At 35.2% G+C, this 22086-nt stretch overlaps 2 protein-coding genes across 2 annotated transcripts; one reads left to right on the top strand and one right to left on the bottom strand.

Annotated features, from left to right (window-relative positions):
* Positions 1-722: 722 nt before the first annotated feature.
* Positions 723-5467, top strand: LOC146147010 (uncharacterized). Its single transcript, XM_083387749.1, has 5 exons — positions 723-976; positions 1236-1351; positions 1872-2071; positions 2247-2486; positions 4131-5467. Exons 1-5 carry the CDS (start codon positions 775-777, stop codon positions 4399-4401), a joined length of 1029 nt encoding a protein of 342 aa, XP_083243875.1. The 5' UTR covers positions 723-774; the 3' UTR covers positions 4402-5467.
* A 134-nt stretch (positions 5468-5601) lies between these two features.
* LOC146147009 (pre-mRNA-processing factor 6-like) lies at positions 5602-22085 on the bottom strand. The gene is made up of 18 exons (XM_083388636.1): positions 21940-22085; positions 21191-21359; positions 20336-20548; positions 19767-19921; positions 19171-19336; positions 16074-16325; positions 15472-15634; positions 14542-14708; positions 13849-14003; positions 12814-12896; positions 11149-11272; positions 10455-10622; positions 9616-9772; positions 8507-8668; positions 7585-7721; positions 7140-7346; positions 6443-6569; positions 5602-5802 (listed from the first exon to the last, which is right to left on the bottom strand). The coding sequence occupies exons 1-18, from the start codon at positions 22041-22043 to the stop codon at positions 5650-5652; spliced, it is 2862 nt and encodes a 953-aa protein (XP_083244762.1). The 5' UTR covers positions 22044-22085; the 3' UTR covers positions 5602-5649.
* Between the last annotated feature and the right edge of the window lies 1 nt (position 22086).

Here is a 22086-nt window from a genome sequence, read left to right as displayed (position 1 = left end):
GTCCCAACACGTTTAGTTTATAAGCTAGATGGGGAATACAGAGAAAGCAAACCATTGCTGATTTCCATATCTGAAGATTCAATTTAAAACGGTGAGTTAAACAATCACAGAAACGTCTATTGAATTGCCTTGGCACAATGGCTGGATGAACGTCATTGCCTGAAACAGAAATTCCAGCGAGAAGGGGATTTCTAAACACTCATTTGGACATGTCTTTATCTGTAAGAAACAGCTAGGGTAAGGAAAGCCCCCGCTTATAAAAAAGCACGGCAATACAAATAACAGTCTGGTTGGTTATTTAGCGGTCATGTTTACGACATTGAGCAACAAACGGTTTACGTAAAACAAAAAAATGCGGATCTAGATATTCTTACACTGTATTCATTTGAGATTTGAAAAGGTTCCGCTTCCGCATTCTGTAAGTAAGGGTTTTTAAAGAAAATAAGTAATATGAATAGATTGACCATGCTCTACAATTGTATTGTTAGTCCAAACGATATTTAATTTGTGCATTTATTTTTAATTTCGTTCCTTTTTTTCAAATATAACGTTCTAAAACACATTGATTTGCATTAAAGCTCTTTATCAACCCAATTCCATTGAAATAAATAAAAGGTTTACCACGCTTTAACGAAGCGTGTCATCCAAAAATCCCCCATTCAAGAACTAGTAACCTAGTAACGTCAGCAAGAAAAAACACATACGAGGTAAAATGTCGATTTTCTTGCCAAAAAATCGAACCAAATAAGATAAAGTTCGTATAGATTAACTACCATGTCAAGCAAGAGTGGGTTACACAACGGAAAACCTTCCCACAAGCCATGTTATTTGTATCCGGCGCCGCCAGACAGGCTAAGTCTATTTACTAATCATCGATATGTGGAAAGACCAAAAACAGCAGCTGTCAACTATCTTGATTATATGCTAACTAAGACCTCATTGACAACACAGAAAGTGTCACACACCAATATTCAACGTAAATACATTTTTTCGATACTTTTTTTTATCATATATTAAAAATGTAAGAAAACCATGTACCAGAATTTGAAAACTTATACTCCTAATACCGGTAACAGTTTTGCTTAAATTAAAGCATGAAGGCTAAAGTTAAGATTATTCATATTTTATCACATTGCAAATATTTTTGTAGGGTTTTCCATAATAAATATTATTTTTTCGTATAACATGTATGCTAATAGGCTACCTTTAATGTTTGTATATTTGTGAAATTTCAGAGATTGGAAAAAATCTTTATGATGAAAAAGTTTCAAAATTCCTTCAGGAGAGAGAAAATGCAGTAAAACAAGCATTTGCTAAAACAACACATGATTTGCAGAGAAAGTTTCAAAAGGTTAGTGTTTTTAGAGAAGTACAGTGAGCTATTTTGAAAAAAATTAAAGTTACATTTAAAGCAGTCATGGCAAACAAATTTCAATGTATGGCTAATATTTTAATTGTATCGTAATAGTTAATTTCATCATATTTAGTTTAAAAATGTTTGATACCATTAGATAGATGTAATATAGTTTTAATGCTTGTCGGGTACTTGGAGGGATTGTTGTATTATGATCAAATTTAAAAGAAATTTTAAACATAAGGGCTTCTCGAGTTTCATAATTTATTTTTTTTTTCTAATTTTTGTTTTGGAAAATAGTGAGTTACTATTAGAGCTACATAAATTGCTTAAAAAGTGAATTTTGGCCCGTGTTAAAGATAGTTCTATCAACTTTGTTAGGTATTGATTTATAGAATTAAGCTAAGCCTATGTTGTTTAAAACTTTTCTTACAGCAATAATTGGTACCAGATTGAAGTATTGCAATTTTGTTTTTTGTAGCCTATAGTTGAATTTCTGCATGCTTTCTCTTTCTAGGAATTGCATGAAAAACTATTTGAGGCAGAAATGGAAAAGGGAAGGGCTTTGGAAAACCAGAAGGAGTATTACGAGGAGCTGGCAAAAAGAACAGAAGAAGGTAGGGACATGATTGAGAATGAGAGGAACCACCAACTCATCAGAAAATTGCTCAAAGATAAAGAAGATGCACTGGAAAAGCAATGGGAGCATGCTGAAAAGTGAGTTAAAAACTAAAGGATGCTTTAAAGCTACATTGATTTGTGAACAGGAGAGTTTGAAATGAATGGTACAGCAAACATATTTACAATAAAAACTCGAAATTAAGTCCTGTTAAATAATATTACTAACTAATTAAATGACTGCAATGTGACTTGGTTGCCCTCTTCTTTAAAGAATAAAAGCAGAAGAGATCGCAGCATCGCTTGCCTCCCAGCACAAGAAGCTTCGATCCGAGGCAGCTTTGCTTCGAGAGGAAGAGGTCGCTCGGGCGCTGAGGGTCGCCAGAGAGCAGTTCGTGACGAAAGCAAGGGGGCGTGTCGAGGGGGCGCGGTCCGAGTGCGATGAAGCGGCCGAAAAAAAGTTAGAAGGGCAGCGAAAACTGCATTCGGTCGAGATACAGCGACTTAACGAGAGGTGTGTTGTCGTGTTTCAACTCCAAACGTTTATTCCAGTGTTTCCAAACCTTTTTACACTAGTGCCCCCTTATCGCCCCCTCATCTTGCCTCACAGTAAAGTATTATATTAATAGTTGTCTAACGTCATATTGTCTTCACTTTTGTTTCGATAGGCTGTCAGTCATATTTTAGTTTGTCTAACATACATTCACTATAGAAATTTACATGAGCATGTGTATAAATTGAACAAAATTATGACGTAGGTGCCTATTAAAAAACTAAGGCATGTATAGGAAACAGAACATATAATTTACATACAACAATAATTGAGTTAAGGTTTAAACACTTGTGCAAACTACTTTGCGCTACTGCAGTTAAAGTTATTTCATTACCAGGAAAAATTAAACTTTCTGCACAAAGAATTTAAATCAGGGGTCGTCAATTTGTTCTAGTCGCGGGCACCAACCAAACTCAGAAAGGTCTCTGCGGGCCGCACAAATGTTAACTAATAATTGTGTTATTAAAATGTTAGAACAACTGTGAATCAGGCGGGCCTCGTATTTTTTTTATCCATACTACTAATGAAAAGTGTAATAAAGCTACTTTGAGGAATTTTTTTAGGGGGTATACCGGCATTTCTTTGAAATTTCCTGCTAGTTTTTATTACAACGCCCAAAAAATAAAGGTCTGTTTTTTTAATACGTTTTCCGTTTGTCCGCGACGCACTTGGCAGCCTTCCACGGCGCAACGATAAAGAAGCGCTGATCTAGTCGAAAGACAGCAGTAAAACGTAAACAAACCATAAGTAAAAAAATCATTCGCTCGGAGCGCGAAAATTTTTCGCACGTACCAAGTTTAAATAGTCAAAGACTATTTGTAATGGACTCGTGTCTAGTTGTCAAAGAGGCGGCGGCCGTAGGTTGACGTCCCCTGCTTTAAATATACAAACAGTTTGTCGCGTATAGAATCGTGAAACGCAACAACAACCAACACCTATACATAAGAAAGACAATTATTACGTAACAATGGTCGGGAAACTACCACAAGTTCGCAGTACGGAGTTGCCATAAGGTTAAATGTTACCTACAATGCTGTTTGTTACGATTTAGGGAAAAGATTATAGGTGAAAAAGGCTAAATAATGCACTTTTTGAGTGTTTCACCATGTACATACATTCAACCCTACATATGGTCATTTGGCCACATATTTGCGTGAAAATGTGAAAATAACACATTTAGGATTTTTGACTTTTTAATGGATTGGGAAGCATGGTTTATTAGTCGATAATTATTTTTAACAAATAAGTTTTAAATCCAATCGTTTTGAAACAGTACAAAATATGCCAACATTTTATCAAAAAGTTATTTTCAAAAATCACCACTGCATTTGTTCACCTTATAAATGTTATTCATACAAAAATGTCTTTTCACTATAATTAAGCCATTGATACAATCTGATAAAGACACAAGAACGTGCTAGGTGTTTACTGAACGTATACTTGCTGCTTTGTATTTTACAATTATTAATCATCATATAATTGTTGAAGTTTGAACGGCAGGCCATATTTGTTTTCCAATCATTGCAATTTTAAGTCACATGCCATTCTTCCTTTAAACAAAGTCATAAAATATATTATCATTACCAAACAACGTTTACCCTCCAGAATCGCGGCCCTCAACCAGGAGTCGATGGTATACCGTCAGAAACAGCAATCGGCCCAGAAGGACTTCGTTGAAATAGAGAGCGACTATTCCAAGTTTGTGGATCTTACTGACGCACCTCCTTGCCATTCCGACTACCTTATCTCACCTCGCAAATACAAGCACGGCGCGGGCTCCAGTTTCTTGCACCAGGGATGCCAGACGAACCTCATAGCCTTGGATCAGGATACGCAGAACGTTCAGACCGATATCCAGATATCAGCCGTGTTGTAGAAAAATAACTCTGATATCTCCCAATCCCTTCAGTCTTTGGTCATTTGCGAAGTCTCCCAGTTATAAGTTCAGTCAAGTTTCTTCAAGTCACTGTAAAACTATTACTTAACGTCCCTGAAATAAAGTCATTCACAACACTTACTATAACATTTTTTCGCCCTCTCGCTTTTAAAACGATACAATGTTGTTTTTTTTTGCTCGGGAGTACAAAAATGCACCTGAAAAGGGTGTAAATATGTAATTTTTCTACCTTTGCAACTTCAACTTTTTCTTGTTTCTGACAGTTTGAGCAAAAGCCGCAATTTTAATAAAATCTCGGCATAAGCGTTTTGCAATTTATATTGCTGCTAGTTTGTTGTATATACTGGCAATATATTGACGAACCTTGCCTTTCATCTGTATTCCACGACGTTTAAATTGAACCGGTGCATTTCAAACATTTGCAATTTTCAAACCGTTTTAAAAGCAATGTTGGTGTTTTTGTGTTCTCCGTTTTATAGATTCGAATAGATTTTTATTTACTTTCTTATGTTTTTCTGAATGGCTGTTGTTTTTCATGCTATAGTATAGAGTATACACAAATTAACCCTACAATACTTATCATTTAAGATAAAAAACATTTTTGGTTTATATATTTTATTCTGTCTGTCCTAAACCAGTGGTTCTTAACTTTTTTTCTTTCGTGGCCCACTTTCGTTGCACAAAATTTCTGTGGCCCAATAATTTTTATGAAGAAACAAACTATAAAAAAAGTTTGGAAAAAAAATAGCGAAGCATATACAGTATCAAAACAGAATATTTATTCAACCGTGCATTAGAGAGGTACTTGCTTCTGAACAATAAAATTACGTTTCATTTCCGTTCCTTCTCAATTCCTTGCCCAAGCCGTTATTCCTGTAAAATTAAGTATAGTGACACAAATGAAACTAAATTCTTTAATAAATCTAACTTTTTTAAATTGTTGTGTAGCCGATCTCAAATGAGTCGTGACCCACTGGTTGAGAACCGCTGGTCTAAATCAACCTGTTTTATAAACTATGGCCAAACTACTTTTTTGTAAATAACATCTATTTTAATAGATTTTTGTTTTTGATTCGCTTTTGCTTTACATTTTTTTTGTTAAAACGTTTAAGAGTATATCATTAAAAAATAGACCAAACATATAAACTCGACTGGCGACATTTTCAATTTTATTACAAGGGAACCGAAAAAGGGTAAGAAAAGAAAAAAAAATTAAGCGTCTCGATTTCAAAAAGCGACCGACACTTTGCCGGCCACTAGAGGCAACAGATCTCTGGTCTTAAGCTTCCAATTGACGATCGCCTTGGAAACGGATTGCCAGAGTTCGCCGTGACGAGGTTCAGCATTCGAACATCGTTTCAGAATCTCTTGCTGCTTTTCCTAGGGAAATATAACATATTAGTAAGCAATTTTGTTAACCAGTAGTTCAAATTTTAAAGAGATTTTAAAGTTTTAAAGAAATTTCGTTTGCTTGCAAATATATCTAATGCAGAGAAAAAATAATTTAATTACGTCTTTATTTCTTACTTTACTAAGATAACATAACATTTTGCAGAAACCGATGCAAATATCATGAAAAGCTTTTATTAATTATTAATTGGAATTTGGGGCCCTTTTCATTTTATTAACATATCAATATTATGGTGCCGATACCCGATATTATAAACACAAAATCTCGTGATTCAATACCAACTGACGCCATTAATATGTCAAAAAAGAAAAATAGATTAAATTAAATTGTTTCAAGGTAATGTTTTTTAGATTAGTATGTCAAAATTTTCCTTATTGTTATTTGGTTAGCTACTTCTAGTTGTTACCCTCAGATAATTTTATTAATTTGTGTTGAAGATAAAAATCGATGATTGCATCGCACATCCAGGCTGAAATTGCTGTGTTAATTTGGTATTGAAAGGGCACCGACACTACAACTTGGCATGGGGTATCGGCTCTGCTCCGATATTAACCGATATTTCTACAGTCGGGACTGCAAAATTCTACTGAAAAGGCCTCAAACAATCACCTCGTTGCCATGAGCCAGCTCGAAGCGATAAAAGAAAGCCCAAGAGTCGCCGAAGTCCTGGTCGATCTTCACAGTTCGAAGGAACCACTCGCGAGCCTTGGTCAGCTTGCGTTCGCTCCAGAACAATCTGAAAGGACACAAAATGACCGTCGATTTCAATGAAAAGATAAGGTGTAATAGGGGGCAAAAACTTATTTAAGTTTTATGTGGTTGGTCTTTGTTTTAACGCTTATTGTGGATATTTTTTTAAAAACGTCTAAAATAAAATAAGTCACGCAAAGCAAAAGGCTTTTGTCTGAAACAAAATAACGCATAGGTACTTTAATGCAATTGTTGGTTTTAGATAGGAAGGCCGTACTTTTTGCCCAAAATATCGTAATATTATAAGAATATTAATGACGCCATAAATTTGAAAGGTAACTACCACATAATAACACTGAAATGCAGGCATTACTTGGGCAACGCGTTAGCACAATTATCATCGTAATGTCGAAAAAGTATACATTATACAAGGTACAAGGTATAAGGCCTATATGTAAAACTAGTATGTATTTCCTTCTACATTTTCGTAGATATATAATAAGTGACGTTTTCCACTAAAAATCATTTTGCCAGTGATTTTTTCTGTTTTGTCGATTCAAAACAACCAGCAAACAGAAAGGCGAAAGTTCGGCCTCGCGCGCCCGGTAAGCCTTACCGAGCAATAGCAAGTAGTACATGGGGGTCGTGCTCGCATTTCTTGAGGGCGTCCACACTTTTGGTCTTCCTTTGGGGCCTGGCTTCGATAAAAACGGCCTCGGCCCACAAAATGCCCGACGATGGACACTCCTGTAAAGCCCTGGCCATTAGACTGCTTGCTATGTTCTTTATCCCGGCGTTCCACTCGAGACGAATTGAAGCAAGCCTGGAAAGTTAAGTTTAAAGGGTTTAAAAAACGGGTTGTGTGCGTAAAATCATGATAAAATGTATGATTTTTAGAACAATTTACAAGATTTCAGGAAAGGTAGATCACAGTTGTTGTACAGTGTACTGTAGACGTATGTGTGTGCAACTGTGCATATTTCATTTATTTGAAACAGGGCATAAAAAAGTATTTAAAAAATTCCAAAGTCAAAATCTCGCGGTAACAACTAAACGCTCACCACAGCTCGGGACACATCGGATTTTTAAGCCTCGCCTTCTCCAGTACAGCTCGCGCTTTCGTCAACGTTCCCTTGCTCTCCTCCAGTTTGCTGAGCAGGATCCAAAGCGGAATAGCGCGCGGACATTTGCCCAGGCCCTGGTGGTACGGATCAACAGAAATTAGCAATCTATGAGCGCTTGTGAAATATGGACTTCACCATAGCATTTACCATAACAGTCGGCAAAAAAGCCAGGCGCCTCTCGAGGGTAATTAATGTAAGGCGCATATCTTAAAGCAGGATAAAAACATTATATAAAAACTTCAACTTTAAGGTTTGTTAGGCAAAATAGAGTTGTGATTTCAAAATATTAAAAAAAAAAAAAAAAAAAAAAAAAAACTTAGACATAAGAGTAAGAGTGTGTCATTTTTTTGAGACATAAGACCAAAATTTCGTACCACTGAAGGTTGAGTAGCAAGAGTAGTTGTCTGAGGAAACGAATATTGTGGTGTTTCCGATATTAAAAAAACAGTAAAAAATATTAAAAAAACAGTACAAAACAGTTGGGGCTAGAGATGTCTGATAATATCGGTTTTGGAGGCGAAATCCGATGTAGTATCGGTACACTGGTCCGATAGTAGGTGCCGATCCGACAACAAATAAATGTAGCAATTTGGGCAATTATTCACGGTCCAACTCAGCAATTCAATCTTGAGAGGTATATTAAACAATAGTAGGTTAATAACCTTTAAGGTTACTTAACTTACTAACGCTAAAGGTTGAACGTTTTAATTTCATATACTTTGTTTGTTTGAGCATAGTAATGCCGTCATTTGCTTTCCGATCGGATCGCGATACTTTTTGTAAAAAGAACAAAATATCAAGCATCGGCCATCCCTAACTAAAATCAACCAAATAGTAATTTTAGGAAGCCCACACTTACGGATGAGAAGGCCTCCCTTGCTTTAGTGACGTCACCCAGTTGTTCGGCGATCTGTCCTTTCATCATCCAGAGCTTGGCGAAGTCCGGGTACTTGCGGGTGGCGTCGTTTAGAAGGGTTTGAGCCTCTTCGAATCGCCCCAAACACCATTCGAGTTTGATGGACTGCGGAAAATGGGCGCAAATAAAAAAGGGTTTTAAAACTAATAACTAGAGCGATATGTTTTACTGTAAAAATATATTTTGATTGATTGGAAATACATTGATTTAAACAAAATACTGTCATTTGAAGAACTGCATAAGTGCATTGGCGTCGTCAACCACAAGTTTTTGAGGCACCAGTCAGTTTTCGGATTTATGCAAAACTTTTGAAAATGCTTATAGTTGATATTCGTGTCACTTCGAAAAAACAAGACGCTGGTTATTTTTGAAAAATGTTAACAGTTGAAATACAAGGTAAATAATTGTAGAAAATTAACAAAACATATTACTCTAATTAGTATATAATACAGTTAAAATGTCGTTGAATGTAATTTAAAACTAGTTTTTTTTGTGAAATTTTAACTGAACAACAATTTTAAAAAGCTGACTAGTTTTTTTTTGTTTTCATTTTGTAAACGATTTATATGCATTTTTACTCGATTTTGACTTTTAAGTAATTTTAACAAATTTAGACCTAGCGTGTAAATTGGCAAGTAGAAAACAACAGTTGACCAACCCGATACTTAAGCGATAAAAAAAATTAAAAATTGTTTCAAAATTAAACATCGTTTTGTTAAAAACAGGAGGATATAAATAAGAGATCACGTCTTTTGAAACAACAGAAAAAAATGTAAAAAATGTTGACAAAATCTCTTGTATATATTGCTGAATTTCCGTGTGAATTTGAAACTGAGCGCAAGCCATTTTTTAATTTAATTTTATCTTTAGGGTATTTGAAAATAAAACAAATCGTAGGGACATCCTAAAATATCACAGTTAGGGTGAAAGAGATAAAAAAGTTTTTTTGGGGAAAAGAAGAGTCAAAAAGCGAAGCTCATCACGATGAGCTCTTTATCTAAAAAAACAACAACTATTTTTTTACAATACTTCCCTAAAGTTAATCAACCCACCTTCATCATAACGCGAGCTGTGCAGGCGTTTGCTCTTGCTTTGGCGAGAAGCTTCCTGGCTCTGTCGTGCTCGTTGTTTTCACTCTCCAACTTGACGGCTGCAAGCCAGATGTCCTCCGAGTTGGGGTTGGCTTGGAAGGCCAGGGCAAGAATCGATCTAAGAAAAGAGGTACGCGTTTATTTGTATGTAGATCAGTGTTTCTTACCCTTTTTACTCAAGGGGCGTTTAGCGAGCGCGATAGTTTTAGCGTATACTGGTTTTCCCAATTTCTTGGAATTGAAAAAGTTTTTTTTCTAAATTACTTTGAAGTTTTTACTATCAAGTTTTCAAATTTGAAATCTATTTACTTTTTTAAATTACGATGATTAGGTTGAAGCGTACTTTACTTTGGCAGGAACTGCTGAGGAAGTTGGAATATACAGGCTCGACCCGAAAAAAATCGCCCAAAGGTGTATTTTACGTTTTTAAACTTAATATGTTTCTTTGTTTTGTACGTTCATTAATTTTATATATCAGGGTTGTTTTAGGTTTTTTTTAAATTCATAAGCCAGAAACAAACAAAACAGTAACATATTTGTTTTTAAACGAAATCTCCAAACTTGGAAACCTCGTTTAAATAGTAAATTATTCGAAATCTTTTAAAAGTGCTGCCAGGGATGCCAGCTGTAACTCAAAACCAAACACATCATCGCACACTTTTTTCCGGAGGATATAGAGGCGATTTCACATTTAACCTTAAACATATTTTAATAAGCAGAGGTTTTGGAATAAATTTGAAACGAAAGTCGTTTTTTTCTTTTTAAGAGAAAGCGTTTTAGTATAACTTTTAGCAAATCACCTGGCCGCTGAAATGTCGTTTGCCATCCACTTCGATTTAGCACCCATTAACCAGAGAACTTCAGCCTTCGGACAATGAGCGACTGCGCGTTGTAACAGCGCCTCTAGTGACTCCCTGCTACCGTGATTCTTCTCGAGGTAGGCTGCCCGAAGCCAGATGCTCTTCTTGCTGGAAAAATAGTTTAAATTTGTTAGCAGGCGTTTCTTTCATGAATAGAAGGCCACCCTAATGTTTAACAGCTAAGCAGGGTCTGGTAAGGTTTTGGTAAGGTTCAATAGTTCTTGCTAGCCAGTCTCGACTGTTTAAGGCGCTTTTGAATGCGAAACTAGGGTGTTTAACACAATTCGTCGCAGAAAATTGAGTCCAGTAGGCCTGATAATACATTGGTTGTATCTTCTACGCGAAAGCTATTCTTAACAAAACAGGGTAAAATGATAAAGTACAAATATTTCAAATTTTGTGAGTATTTTTGGATGTTTGCTTAAAAAAATTTAGATTTCTTATACATTTCTTCCAAATACAGCAGGCTAATCTTTTTTTTAAACAGATGCCTTTTTATCAAATGTCCTGCAATACCATAAACACCGTTTTTTCTTTTTGTTAATTATGTAAAGCGACAAACCATTTGGTACAGCCAATAAGAAAAACAAACCAAAAGGTAACTAAACAAAACAAAAAATGAAACCTATATTACCTGGGCAGTGTGAAGAGCGCGTGCGCGTAGATTGCTCTTGCGCACTCGTAAGCTCCATGAGAGATGCAACTTTCAGCGTCGTCCATCCAAAGATGCTTACGATCCTCGTCTTCAATCCCGATACCTGTGAAGAAAAAAGGAGGTGGTTGTTTGACGAATTACAAGCAACCAACAGTGTTGTAATATCTTAAGCCACTGTTTTGTAATAACTTGACTTATGTCTTTTGAACAAATCACTTGACTTGGACTTGAATCTTTTGGAAGACGACTTCCAAAAAAAAAAAAAACTGGAGTGTTTTCATTTACCTTTTTTTTTGTTTATAAAATCGGGTTCTTTATCCTAATTATTGCACATACAACAATTTTCTTGCTGTATATTGCGTTAATGTTATTTTTTACTTCAGTATATTCATAATCGGACGAGTTCACCAGTTTTATTGGTTTAAAGTGTTTTATAATGAAGGACTGTGCTTAAAGTTGACTTGGACTTGCTTGGGCAACCGATGACTTCGACAATATCGATTTTTTTGTTTAGTTATCTTTTTTTCAAGATATAGAAGTAAATCTTTTATGCTCGGATATATATTTGACTCAAACAAGACACAACAAGGCGCAGCTTTGATAGAATTTTAGTTTTAGCTTGAGGTAATAGTTTTGCAGACGTAGAGAAGCTTTAAGCAATCAGAAAATTGAATTTATATTTTTTATTTTTTTGCCGAATTGAATGAAGTAAAACTTGTTCGCTGTTCGATATATACTTGACACAAAAAAGACACTCTTTAAGAAGTTGTAGTTTAAGCAGCAGTTTAGTTTGAGCTGGATTAACAGTTCTTCAAACTAAGAGAAGCTTTGATTAATCGAAAAACATAAATTTAAGAGTTTTTTTTTCGCCAAACAGTATGAAGTATATAAATCTTGTTTCATGTGAAAATCGTGGTTAATATTTGATATTGTTTAATAATATTCATCTATTCTAGTGTTTAATGTTTAGATAGTAGCATTACAGTACTGGCTGTATTTTGTCGCGTTTGCACGCTTTATCACAGGTTTAACCCTTATTTTAGTGCTGATTTTGGGTATTAGAATTGATTTATTTTTAACCGTTAACAGCAAAAAAAGACATAAACATTAATTAATAAGGCTAGATTAAAAGCATTATAAATGTTTTCAAAACATTATATAGTCGTTTTGATTGGAATCGCCTGTTCATGTTACATGAGTTTATCGCGTTCTACAAGCGAACTTGGTTAGCAGAAGCGGATTTAAAGCTTTATAGGCTTACATATTTAGCAGGTCTAGTTACAACCAAAATAACACAGTGTTGCTACACATTTATATGAAATAAGTTAAAAGAATTTAAAAAAATTTGTAGTATTTTAAAGACCTTAATTTGTATGACTAGACAAGTTTCAAATATAATTTAAAAACAAAACACTATAAATATCATGGTCAACACATTAACAAATAGTTCAAAAATTTGTTAAAATTTAGCTGAAGATGAGGCAAATTAAAAAACATTCGAAGATTTTCAAAGACGGAAAGAAAGACTTTGTGATAATTACCAAGCAATGTTTCAAGCAAAATAACAACGGGCGGTGACTGTAAAGCTTGTAAGGCCCCGTTATTTAGTTGTAAGCATCAAAGCAAAAATATGATCAAGCTTACCGATCACGTTTTTGATGATGCTCTGACAAGTTGCCACGCTTCCGGCCTTTTCCGTGTTTTCGGCGTCTTGAATCCACTGCTCTCTAAGTGAAACCACAAAAGGGTTTTCATTATTTCCCAAATTTTTGTAAGTGGTAATATTATTTTGAGATGTTGCGACAATCGTGACATAATAACACCAGGCAAAAAGCTTCGTTTTGTATAGAGGGTAGCGAAATGCATGCTTCTAATTTAGTGTTTTCATGTGCACGGAACTTTTGCTGATAATTGAATTGCGGATGTACCAAAACCAAATTACCACGGTTTTTGTTTATCTTTTAATTTTTTTTTATTTCGCAGTCTTTGTTTAGGTTTCCAAGTAAAGGTAACAATTGTACACTAAGCGGTTTTGCAGCTGACGCCTGACAAGGAGTGTCGACGACGCACTTGCTCGCTTTGCGTCTAAAGGTTCGCTTTCGCTGGACATTAATTGATAATGAACTGTTTCTGATCAAAGTATTACCCTTTTTTATTACGTCATTAACTTCAAACAGAAAAGAGGAAATTCTCTAAGTTAAAATTTGGGACCCCCCTTTAGTGTTTTCGGATGCGCTCCTGTTTCAAAAAATGTGATAGTTTTTCAAAAAAAACAAGCAATAATTTAACAGTGAAGTTGGAGTTGTGATTTTGGCAAACTAGATTAAAGATACATTAATATTTTCTAACTTTCTAGCCAGTCACTTAAGGAATTCACTAGGTGTTAATCGGACTATTATTGCATCATTGTTTTAGCAAAAAAACAACAAAAAGTTGGTCGTAAGCTATTAAACGTGTTCCGTGGGTTTTATCGTTGAAAGTGGAACCACAACAAAAACATGTTAAAAGACAATCGGATTTCAAACTAAAAAGTCACATAAAGTTCTAAGAAACATATGCTTCATACATTCGCAGTGTTTCTAGCTTCTAAAAAAAGCAAACCAACGAGCCGAGGAACGTAAATGTTGTTAAATAAGTGTTTTTCAACGCCTATTTTATTAACAGCAGCGAGCTTAACACCTGTTAATGTCGACCATGTTTGCTTTGAGTGATACGATGGATCGCTCGATGATCTTGTCCACCATCTTCAGGTTGCTGTGAGCTTCCTCCAACTTAGCGGCCGTGATCCAGATTTGACGCTCGGTGGGAATATGTTCGCGGGCTTTGTTCAATACCTGAGCAAAGAGAAGTCAGCTTTTTGAATAAGATCGACTTTTTTAAACTCTTTGGCAAAAAAGAAAAAAAATCTGTTAAAAAAGAAAACGATTTGATATATTTCATTTTCTTTGTTTTTTTTCTGCAAGACTCTACATATATATTTTTTAAATAGCTGACTTGTTTGTACTTAAAAACAACAAACAATTAGGGATGTCCTGTTAAATACGGCCGTCAAATCAGAGAATTAATTTCATTGTGAGTTGGCAAAACTCACACATACATAAGGCCACTAACTATTTTGCTTGGGCATGAATTAACTTTTCGACACGTTAAACAATCACCTTAATACGCAAAAAAAACAATCAGTTAAAATTCCAGTATTTAAAAAAATAATTTCACGTGGCATGAATTAAATTATTAAAAAAAAATTGATAGCGTCTCTTATAATTGCGGCATTTTTTTATAAAACTAAGTTTGCCAGATAAAAATCACTTAACTTTCTAATTTCCAAAAACTCCTAAGAATATTGTAGCAATCACATAACGTAACTTCTACCTTTCTAGCGTTCTCGTATGATTCGAGTTTAGCCAGGGCAAGCCACAGGTCCATGCTGTGAGGACAACACTCGACAGCTCGAGCCAACATAATCCTCGCGTCCTCTGAGTCTTCAAGTTCAACCGCGACCTTCCAAAGACGCACAGAGTTCGGGACGTGCTCCAGCGCTGGCAAGAAATGTAAAGAGTTGGTTAAAGTTATCTTTGTGATGAGGAATGTCTCGTAGAATGTTTGAACGCACAGTTTTTAGTAAAGTAAGCGGCGGTACAAGTGATGGCCGTTTTTTTCGTATTTTTTAGGATTACAACCAATTTAAATGTGCTGTCGTTTAAATTGTGTTCTTAAACGGGCGATTAACGGCCAAAAAACGAACAACTTTAACACAAAAAAACAATGGATATGGTTTGCTTAAGTTTAAGTTTTATGCCAAAAACAAAGCTGGTTTACAAGCAATTTGAGTTTAACTTTAAAATCATGATTTCAGAAATTCCTCAAAATTTACTAAAAAGTTGGATTCAGGACTCGGCGAAGTCAGTTTTTGCTGGAGTCGAATTCGGGACTTGAGTTAGATTATGTGGGACTACCAGTACCGAGTCCGACGTGCACAGTAACAAATGTCGAAAGTGAAAAGACCCAAAAGTGTAAATTGTAAATATATATTACAGGGGGATGAAGTATATGACAGTTATGACACCCATGAGTGGATTGCTGATTATCCACCATATTTTAGTTAGGCAAATGGGTGGAAAGGCTGTAAATTGTAGAGGTGGAGCGAGACTCTGGGACACAATGAAATTGGCATATTTGGCCGGATTCGGACTAGGGTTACCTGGGAGTCGAACTCAGTAATTTTGTAATTTTTTTGCGGGTGTCTGACTCTGGGTGTGTTTAACTGACTCCGCAGCCTGGGTTTACCCAGACGAAACATACCTTTCCTGAAGACCCTCTTCTTCGCTTTGTTATCTTCTTCCAGTGAGGCCGCCCTCACCCAAATCCTGACGGACTGTGGCAGATGCATGATGGCGTTGGCACAAACTGCACGAGCTGCATCACTCGGTTGTAAGCGGGCTGCCTCAAGCCAAACGTCTTCGCTCTGCAAACAATATTTTTTGTTGGGAAAATGTGTGGTTACAGAATGTGCTAATTAATAAATTTACATCTCGAATAATTGTAATGTAAGTTTTTAATGTTCAACAAAACATGTCATAACATTTGATAATATTGTATATCTATGTTTTGAGATGGTTCGGTCCATCAATGTAAAATATTTTTTTCATTTTTATAATTAAAGTACTGTTTTTTTAAGTTTGTTTTTAGATTTAGTTTAAAGTTTTAGTCTGTTTTTTATAAAGACAACATTTTATCTAACATTTAAACAATAACCTTTTAACAAAGTTTGTTTACGTCAGTTTTTTTCATTTTAAGACGAACTTGTCAATGAGTGCAAAGCATGCAAAAATTATTATTGACAGAATGTTTACATTCTTATTTTTATTGTTTGAATTTTCCCAAAAGCAAACAAAATTCTTCACCTTTGGACACATCTCCGTTCCCTTCATAATAATGTTCCTCGCGATCTGAACCTTTCCTGTAACTTCTTCCAATCTAGCCGAAGCAATCCACGCCGGGGGGTGCTTGGGGTTAGTCTCACGCACCGATTTGAGGAGCAAGCGGGCCTTCTTGATGTCGGCCACGTCTCCCCCGTACTGGGGGAGCATGGAGTGAAGGTCGGTCAGGTAACCCTTGGGGTCGACCACAGTTTGGCCGCTCACAGAATCAGAGACCTGAATGTGTAAAATATTGTTTCAATACATCCAGCGGGCAGCAAACTATGGCTATCTTGGCTTGTTCCTCAGGTCATTAGGATATTGTCTTAAGAAAGCTTAAATGTGTTATTTAATACAAATGTTTTTCGTTATGCATATCTAAATTTTAATAAATCAAAAAAATTGCAGCCAAATACAAAATGATGTCAAATTTTTAACCAAATGGCCATTTTAAATCCCTTGATTAATGTTTGAAAATAAGGTATTTTTGTTTCCTTCGTTTTATAATGAATTCAATAAAATTGACACAAAATTTTGTATTTGGCCAGTAATCTTGGTACTTGCATTTATCCAGCTCGGGAAGAAAAAACAGTTTTGTGACCTCTGGGGCGGCATTGTGAACAGTTCCTCGCTCGCTAAGTTACCGAGCTCGTTTTAGCGAGGGATGTACGAGCGAGAAACTCGCAAACGCATTTGGTATTACGAACGGTCCTCGCCAACACCTCGCTATAACGAGACGCATGCGCGAGAGAATGCGTCAAAATCACAAGAAAAAGGACGACTGACTCAGCAAAATTGTCGCAGAAACGACGTTTGGCGCTTTGTTTTGGAAATATTTAGCTGCTTTTGAATGTTAAATTTATTATGAAACAATTAAAACGGTGAACCGCATAAATTTAATTCCAAAATAGTCCTGTAGATTATAGAAAAAGGTTTTGGGAAACAACGTTTGTCGCTGGTCTTTTATCCTATCACAACGCACAATATTTGGGTATGAGTGCAAGTTAGCGTTTGGGATAGGAAGGGTCAAGTATTGTTATTAAACAATGAATATAAAAATACTTGACACACCCAAACGCTAACACGCACACTAACCAAAATATTGTGCGTTTATTTAATAATTGTTGTGGGATTCTAGACCAGCGCCCAACGTTTTATACATATACGTCTAAAAATGTAAAATAATTATTTTAAAACTTTTTACTCATTTGTATCTATATTTTAGTTAGCTAGCTTCTGTAAACATTTTGACAACAAATCTCCAGGGTGCAACAACTACAGCACTTCGACTGGCATTTAAACTGTAGTTGCAACATGCTGCTGGTGTAAAATTTTTGAAAAACCATGTATTACTACTTTACCAAGAAAATAATAAAACTTAAAGCAGTCTAATTTGGACATTTCTGAACCACTGATAAGTTTTGTAGCAGGAGAGCAGCATGAGAACCACCGAAAACATTGTATATAGATCAATTCAAGGTGGAAAAACACAAATTAGTCTTGAATCATCTTACTTTCAAAGAGCAAGACAATGTGGAATAGTTGGTGTGCAATTTGAGCACAAATGTTGTTTTCTTCAAGTTCCAACCATAGCTATCATACAATGTCAGCTGTGAACTTTGGTAGAAGCAATTTTCTTTGTATAAAAAGAAATGAATTGGGCTGCATTTCAACCAGTTATATTTGAAAACATAATTTACAATTGTCTTGCCTCAATATTTTGCTGTGTGAAATGTTTTGGCTTGCTAAAATAATGCTTTAGCATAACTTAATTCTTTCAACTAAAAGTAAAGTTTTATATTCACTTATACACCATGTTTTTGTGACTCAAAAATACTCTATAAGCTTACCAAATATATAACTGCATATTTGTAATAGGCAATAGTGAAGTTTGTTTATATTTTTGATTGCACTTCTGGCCCTAAGGGTTTCTTTGGAGGATTTAATACAAAACTATCTTGTTCCTAAAATAACATAAATTTTACAAAGTTTATCTTTACTTTTGAAAATCTTGTTTATTGTATAATCAATGAATCATGCTGATGCTGAACCACTATACCATGGTATTATAATACCTCAAGTGGAACAGTTATTCATAGAAAAATACTATTTTGATGCAAAATATACATGCATGAATATCAATTGATGAAAATTACCTCTCTGTTATAAAAATGTTCATATTTTTGCATTAGTTGTTTAGTACTGAATATGTGTGTTTAATAAAGTGAATCAAAAGCACCAATAAAATGAGTCATGGCATAAATTTGCTGCTTTTGTAAATCCTTTAGTTGGTTGAAAAAAATTAAACGTTTAAAGTAAAGAAGGTTTAGATCAGTTTGTAGCATAGACGCTGACACTTTTTTGACAGGGGACAGGGGCGCTTAAGATTTTGTCCTAAATATGACATCACAAAATGTCCACTAAAATATAAGTTTACATGCAGAGTGGTGAAAGAGTTAAAATGTATTTTAAGGTAAATAAAATTGACTAACTGCCGGAATATGTGTAAAATAGTACCCCAAGTCGTAGGCATTAACAAAAATATAAAGAAATTGGCATAACGATTTATCATTGTTTTTTTTGGGGGGGGAGGGAGGATCACCCAAAGTTTTCTCTAGGAATGCGCTTGGCATCGTAAGCACCCTAAACTCCATGTTGTGTAGATACGAGATTGCCTAAATCCATATTTCACGCCATTTTGGTGAGAAATCTACGAATAAATTATAAATCTTTTAATGACATCTATTAGGTGTCGGCATTATTATAAACGTTTATTGATGATTTTTTTTTATTTTATTAACAGCAGTTAGGTTTTCAGAACACAAATTAGGTGATACCGAGTGGTCTGAGCTGCTCGTTAGTTAGCGAGGAGTTTAGCGAGATTTGGCTAACGAGAAGTGGGTTCGTAATACCAAAAGTCGACTTAACGAGCTCGTGCGTCGTTAGCGAGCTCGCTTAACTTAGCGAGGTGTGTTCATAATGCCGCCCCAGATATAGATTTAAATTTTTCACTTAAAAATGCCTGTGAATTAAAGTAATCCAGCCAACAGTGACTATAAAGTATTTAGGCCTAATTTCCAACCTGACTTAATCTCATGTCCATGAGGGTGTTTCTGGCCTGTCCTATTTTCCTCATGTCCAGTTCTCCAGCCGGGGTTGACCAACCAGGGGTGGCCGACCCAGGGAAGGGGGTATTAAGACCCGATGCACCCGGAAAGGGGGTGTTTATGCCACCAAACTGCTGTTGTCTGTCCAAACAATGAGCATTTATTTGTTAGGGAAAAATATTATTAAAACGTTTTCAGACAGACTTAATTTGTGTCTCAAGGCACTATTATAAAACGATTTGGAAGATAAAATAAAATAAAAAAGAAAAGATTGTTGCCATAAAAAAAGCCTTTCAAACATAAAGGCAAATTAGTATTTAATTATCAAATTTGGGGGCAGTTTTATTTTTAGTTTGAGTTTAACTTACTATAATTTTATAATACAAAGAGCCTGTCTACTCATAACAACTTAGGCGTTAAGAGTCTACACAACCAAAAATAGTAATTTAGCCTGAACATTCTTTTAAATTCCATGGTTTTACTGCTAAGAGGCGTACTTTTAACAAAGCAATTACGCCAATATTAACACATAGATGCCTGTTTGCAATGAGTTTTCAAACCAAGAACTCACCTTGCGTCAAGTGTGTTGGTAGTTGCTCCTTGCTGCAATCCACGAGCAAACAAACTATCGGGAACTGGGGTGATTTTTTCGCGTTGAGGGTTACGCTGTCGTTTGTTACGTGCATCACCGACTTCAGGAATGGTCGACCAATCATCCTCTGTTATCTAAAATATAATTTTAGGGTTACACTTTTGTTCTTAGAGATAATATTAACTTTGAAATGCATTTATTTTTTTAAATCTGATTAGAAATTTATTGGGTTTACATTAAACATAAATAGACGAATTGAGTAAGACCTTGTCAATTCAGACCACTATGTTCGTTCATCAAATGTCTGTTTAGCAGCATATCTTGATTTTTAAAAGACAAAACGAACACACACTTCTTCGGATTTCTAATAAAATTGTTCAAAAATGGTAGGACAGTGCGGGGGTCACAATAAAGGGGTAAAATACACAAGAAATCGTTGCTAGCAGTTACACGTTAAAAAAGGGATGCTTGAGTCAACGATTAAAAATGTCTGATTGTATTTTGTGATGTTTATCTTTTTGGTGAAACCAAAATAAATTCACTCTTACCACTGAAAGTTTGCGTTTCAAGTCGGAAAACATTTGCTGAATCTTGGGCCTTTCCTCTCGGAACTTTTCCAGCTCTTCTCTTTCACGTCGCTCGCGATATTGCTTTCGGCGCTCATCCATTTTGCGATCGACGCTGTCGTAAATGTGATCTGCTTCCTCGTCGTCCTTTTCGTATGGACCGGAGGCGAACAAGTTGCCGGCGTAACCAGTGAACTGGAAAGGACAAGAGAAGTTGTGAAGTGTTGTATAAGAATGGTATTTACAAAAATATTTATGGAAAATGCAAATTTTAGCAGCAACGATTTTGTATAAGTTTAGCCAAAGAGACACCAAATCAATAAGAAAATTTTAATATAATGAAATAGTGATCAAATATTAACAAAACAATTTTCTTCAAAAAATAAAATCCTAAAATTTATGGACAATGATATTCTTCTTTTTTGAGTAAAATGCCTAGACGATTTGTTGTGTAGAAACAACAAAAATAACATAACTAAATACTCATACAAAAGCTGTTAAATAATTTACTGTTATTAAACTCAATGAGATAATACTTATCACGCTAAATTATTCATCAGTCAAGAAATTAAAAAAAGGAATCCACAGACCCCAGCTGAAGAACCACAATCTAGAGAATTTTTAACCTTCATACATTGTGGATCCCTTTCGCTTTCCTCAGTTAATTAAAACAATTGATCATTTCATATAACAGAAAAGTTAAATGTGAACCTGCTAACATTATTTATCAGTCAATGGATTCAGAAATGTTTTCAGACCCCAACAGTTCCCCCAACAAGGGTAATATTTTTTAGAATATAAATACTTAGCATACTGTTTATAATGCAATAGGAATACCTCGTCATAATTTGCGTCGTTAAGATCCTCTTCTTCATCTTCAGGTTTCCGAGATGCTTTCATTTGATCCCCGACAGTACGGAGACCAGGAGGGGCGTGTCGGTCATCTGTGGGGTCGCTTACATCCCTCGCAGGACCAATGTCAGATCGTGTTGTGAAACCAGTCGCTCTGTTAGTTTATATTGCTATGTGAATTTAACTTTATTTCAGTTCAATATGGCAAATTATAATATGTGAATGTTTTTTTTTGTTCAACTTAGGTTCACTTAAAGTAAATGTTTTTAAATGACTTGACTCGACTCAAGAATTTTGCGCAAAATACCTAGACTTGACTTAAGTTTTTCAGACAAATGACTCGAGTTGAAAACAAATTTTATGTATTTTATTTTTTTTGCACATCAAACAATTTGATTGCTATATGTTGTCTTTTATGAGTTATTGCTCATAGTAGGATGAGTTTATCAGCTAACGTTTTATTTTTATGACAATGACTTGAAGTTGACTTGCTTTAATTATAGCTTAACTGGAACTCAAGTGATTTTAAAACGAATTATTTACAACACTGGGGATTCTATGTTTGAAAATACTTTTGTAGTTCATCAAAAAAAAGAGGCATTAAAATGGCAACCGAATTTGTTTTTAGTGTTTTGTTTTCCGAAAAGTGCTTTCGAAAAATGCCTCTTTGAAAAAACAACCTAATTAGAAGAAAAAACACAAAAAATGTGATTATTTATTGTAAATGTTCTTACCCACGACCTAAACCAGGTACATATCCAGGTGGTGCTGCCTGACCCAACCATGGCTTTTTTTTCTTCTGTATATGTGACTGAACAACTCCAGTGATCTCCGCCATTACAACAGTACTTTGTTGACCACTTGTGTTTTAAATTTCACTA

Source organism: Ascidiella aspersa, chromosome 4, assembly GCF_963924565.1.
Source record: "Ascidiella aspersa chromosome 4, kaAscAspe10.2, whole genome shotgun sequence".
NCBI classification, from domain to species: domain Eukaryota; kingdom Metazoa; phylum Chordata; class Ascidiacea; order Phlebobranchia; family Ascidiidae; genus Ascidiella; species Ascidiella aspersa.
The sequence above is the reverse complement of the archived record's forward strand: the minus strand, read 5'-3'. Positions and strand labels throughout refer to the sequence as shown.